General features: G+C 48.0%; 1 protein-coding gene across 1 annotated transcript in view; it reads right to left on the reverse strand.

Annotated features, from left to right (window-relative positions):
• Positions 1 to 3,214: 3,214 nt before the first annotated feature.
• Pxmp4 (peroxisomal membrane protein 4) overlaps positions 3,215 to 4,664 on the reverse strand; it is a 13,001-nt gene continuing 11,551 nt past the window's right edge. The window contains exon 4 of the mRNA XM_004630822.2: positions 3,215 to 4,140. Within this exon, the coding sequence (XP_004630879.1) occupies positions 3,877 to 4,140 (264 nt within the window). The 3' untranslated portion in view covers positions 3,215 to 3,876. The remainder of the gene's footprint in view (positions 4,141 to 4,664) is intronic.

Genomic DNA, 4,664 nt, shown 5'->3' on the forward strand with positions numbered 1-4,664 from the left:
AGAAACCAGAGGACCAGGAGGAAGTGGTAAAGAGCAGAGTTGACAAGAGACAGCTGTGCAGTGCGGGGGAAGTGTGACCCGTGTACCCCTCGCAAGAGGGACCTGGGTGGAGCTTACGTGCACAAGGGAACCTAATTTTCCCCATCTATACCCCGTTATACCATTTGAGTTTTGGACTAAGTGTATGTATTACTGATTTAAAATGATTTTTTTTTTTACAGTCACACATGTCAAATAAAAGATAATATGAATGTAACAGGAGTTTAATAAATACAGGTTAGATGTAAACCACTGTGCTGTTTCTGGAACTAGCATTCAGGGACTGTAGTGGCTCGATATGCCAAGGGCCCTTTGGTAATCCCTGTTCTACAGATCGTAGCAAATGGAGGCTCAGCTAGGAAGGAGGCGGGCACTCTTCCCAGAGCTGCTGGAAGCCAGAACCCTGCTCCTCAGTGGGGACCACCCCGCCTTCCTCCCTGGGGCGTGCAGTTGGAGGCACCAGATGCTCTGGCAGGATTCAGAGAGATGCCATCTGCGAGGGAAACCTATTCTTAGAGAGCAGAGACAGTCGGTGGCAGAGCCGGCCAAGCCCTCCTTTGGGAGGGCAGGCAGCCAAGGCTCCACCTTCAGCTGTGGGGTCGGACAGGCTAAGAGCAGGGTGTGCCCAGTTCCTAGGAGCACGCTTCCTTGTACATATTCGGGCAGTGCCACAAGCGACAGCAGCACTTACTGCCTGCTCACTTCGTGTGTGGCACTGTTTAATCCTCCGGCCCCCCATGAGGTACGCACTATGACACTACCTGTTTACAGATGCAGAAGCTGGGGCACAAGACAGGTGAGTCCCTTGTCCAAGGAAACAGAGGGGCCAGGCCTGGGGCAAGCACTCCAGTCCCCAAGCTCATGTCCCTAACCACCCCATGACACAGTCTCTCCCCCTGCTGTAGCAGAGACTGAGTCTAGTTTCAATTCCTCAACAGCAGATGTGAAAAGGAGGATTTCAGTGCAAGTGGTTTACGTGATCAGCAATCCCAGGAGGCACTGGCAGTGAGTGAGGTGGGGACAACAGGGAGGCTGTGTTCTCAGCTAGTCCTACTGAGTGGAGGACCTTGGGGTTATCCGTGGCACCTATCGGTCCTTGGCTGAGGACTGCTCCAAGGGACAAGTTAATTCTCCAGCGCCTTAAAACCTGCTATAGGGGCCGGGGAGATGGCTCAGTGGAATAAGCGCTTCCCTAGCAAGCGCAAGGGTCTGAGTTCAATCCCCCGTTCCGCAAAAAAAAAAAAAAAAAAAAAAAAAAAAATATCTGCTGTAGGGTGGCAAAGCAGGCACCAGGGGCAAGTCGAGTCCTCAGGCAGGAGGATATGGGGGGCAGCCACTGGAGAAGTTGCCAATGCACGGGGAGTGGTAAATTAGAGGGCACAGAGGCCAGGTGCGTTAGAGGAGTGACATGTACCTCTTCCCTCCCTACAACCTCCAGAGTGAGTAAAAGGATCTCCAAGATTAAGTACTCCAAGTTTGGAGTAAATTGCTGTGAGGAGAACACTGCGGATCGCACCTCAACCACCAACAGCTCCAGGGCACACTGGTCACAGGAGGAAAATAACCATCAGCTCCATCTCATCACTCAGGGTGAGGCTCAGCTAGGGCCCCCCAGCCCAGTGAAGCCCCTTGGGCCCCACTTCAGGCCCTCTAGATCAGAATCTGAATTTTAATAAACCCCTCAGTGACTCCTGTGCACACTTCTATTAACTTCTCAGGGGAAAAAAAAAAAAAAAAAAACATGCAGGGGGCAGGGGGTGGGGGACCTGAGTTGCCCAGGCTGGTCTCAAAGTTGTGATCTTCCTGTCAGTCTTGGCAATAGCTGAGATTACAAGCATGCATCACTGCTTCTGGTTGCAGTGATATATAATAATAATATATAATATTATATATATATATATATATATATATATATATCCCAGTATCTCTCCCCCAAATTTTATATATATATATATATATATATAATTAGATGTATTAATTTGGGGGAGAGGTACTGGGGATCAAAGCTAGGGATGGCTTACTTTTGAGTTACATCATCCCCAGCCTCCTCAACCTTTAAGAAAATTTATTTTGAAACACAGTCTTGCTAAATTGCACAGGTGGGTCTTGAACTTCCAAGTCTCCTGCCTTAGCTTCCCTGGGCTCCGTATATTAACAGAAGTATTATATAACTCTTATTCAGCTCTTAGCCTGAATCTCAACTTGATAGCCCTTGGACAAATGATGTGTCGCTCACAGACACACCTGTGTGGCTCCAGAACACCTGATGGCTCCCCTGGGCGCCAGGCCCCTGCATCCTGTCACCCCCACCTGCACAGTGCCCGGGCATTTCACTTTTGTCCCTGCAGGCATTGGCCTTTGTGTCCCTCTCCAGGTCAGATCCTGTAAGTAGCTTACATTTGCACAGCAGGGGTTAGGTTTTAAATTTTAAAACAAGGCACTGAAAAAAAAATGAGCTTTGAAATAAGACACAGCTGGGTTCAAAATCGATTTTGGCTATCATAGCCCCTTCTCTGACGCTCATCCTCAGTTTCTACATCTTTAAATTGGCCACAAAAATAAAACCGAGATTAACACACACACTTGTACTCATTGTACAGATTAAAAACTGTATGTGCAAAGCACCCAGGAGGAAGTAGGAATTCACTAAATTGGAGTCATTAGTAGTAGTGGCAGTAATTGTAGTGGTAAGAGCCCAATTTGCACACCAGTTATTATGATTATCCTCATTTTATGAGAAACTGAGGCTCAGAGGGGTCAAGACCTCCTCCAAGGTTACACTTAGATGGAGTAGGGACTCAAATTCATGTCCCCCAAGCTCCAGGCCCACACAGTGCACTAGAACTTTCTGGAAGGGTAGAAATGCATCTGTGTTGTCCAGTATTGTAGCCCACAAGTCACACATGGCTACTGGGCCCTGGACATGAGGCTGGTCCAAATCCAGGTGTGCAGAAAGTATAAATTATACACCCAATTTTGAAGACTCAGTATAAAAATAAAAGAATGTAGGGGCTGGGGAGATGGCTCAGTGAAATAAGCGCTTCCCTGGCAATCACAAGGGCCTGAGTTCAATCCCCGGTTCTGCCAATAATAATAATAATAATAATAATAATAATAGAATGTAACTCATTAATTTTCTATATTAACCACATGTTCAATAACAGTATTTTCAAAATATTAGGTTAAAAATATGTAATTAAGATTAACCTCATTCGTTTCTACTTCTTTCTCCCAGTGCTAGGAATGGAACCCAGGTCTAATACATGTTTGGCAAGAGCTCTATCACTGGTGATGTAGCCCCAGCCCTAGAAAACTTTTCATTACATATATGACTCATGTTGTGTTTCTTTTAGGCAGTGAGGTTCTAGAACCTCTTCAGTACATACGAGAAAAGGAACTTGATTTTTTTAAGCATTTGCAACCCACAGCCCACCAGCAAGGAGTCCTGTATTATCCAAGGACAGTGGAAGACCCAACACACTCACCAGAAAAAGACCCTACTCCCAAGGTATTCCTCAAGCTCCCTCCGGGACCCCTGAGCCCCAGAGCAGAGTGCGACTTGCGTAAATTAGCAGCACAGCTGGATCCAAGCCCAAAACTCCTCAGGTAGATTTCTCCACTTTTCATACCATCCCAAAGTACCTACTGGGAACATCAGTGCTTTTACTTCAGCAACTGGAATCCTGGACTGATGCGAGCTGGAGTGTGAGGCCACAACTTGGAGAAGGCAGGGTCCTCTGGGAGGGTTTGCATATGGAGCCAGACTTCCAGCCACAACTGGCCATGGCCTCGGCTCCAGGCTGGGTAGAGGAGCCCCCAGAGACACTGCAGGCCCTGTTACTTGGAAGGTTGGCTCTTGTTATACAGGAGGAAGTCCGAGATGTCATGCCACACATTGCTGTCCTCATAGAGGTAGGTCATGGAGGACTGCAGTGAAGGCTGCAGCGTGTGCCGGTGGTACTCGAAGAGCCACAGCACAATCCCCCAAATCACCCCGGTGTGCAGAGGGAACAGGTCCCACCTGGGCTCAGGGATGTAGCCCTTCTCCACGCCCAGGCGACACAGGGCAAACAGGACACGTGATGTCAGGTACATGTTGATCTGCAGGAGGGAATGAAGGGGGTTACTGGGGAACCTTCAGCTTCCCAGCCCCACCACCTGGGGCCTCTCCTGTGCACTGGCTGGGTCTCATTCTCTCTCCCTCCCTCCTTCCCTCCCTCCCTCCCTCCCTTTCCTTTTTAGGCTGGCTTTGAACTCAACTATGTAGTCCAGACTGGCCTCAAACTCCATCATCTTCCTCAGCCTACTGAATGCCAGGCTTTTTGCAAAGCTCATATACAATATGATTCAGGGTAGTATGTAGCCGACATTTTAATATTTCTATTTGTCTTTTATCATTCTTTCAAATTAGAAAATTTAAAAGGAAATACATTTTACATGGTTCAAGGTCAAAAGGTGGGCTGGAGAGATGGCTCAGTGGTCTAAAGCACCTACTTGAAACAAGCTTGGCAAAGCACAGGGACCACGGTTCGATCCCCAGCACCACATGCCAGCCAGCCCCGCCCCCTGGTGGGCTGAGCTGGCCACACACACACACAATAAATAAAAATAAATAGGGCTGGAGA

The sequence above is a fragment of the Octodon degus genome, unplaced genomic scaffold (genome assembly GCF_000260255.1).
Source record: "Octodon degus isolate 3935 unplaced genomic scaffold, OctDeg1.0 scaffold00037, whole genome shotgun sequence".
Lineage (NCBI taxonomy): Eukaryota > Metazoa > Chordata > Mammalia > Rodentia > Octodontidae > Octodon > Octodon degus.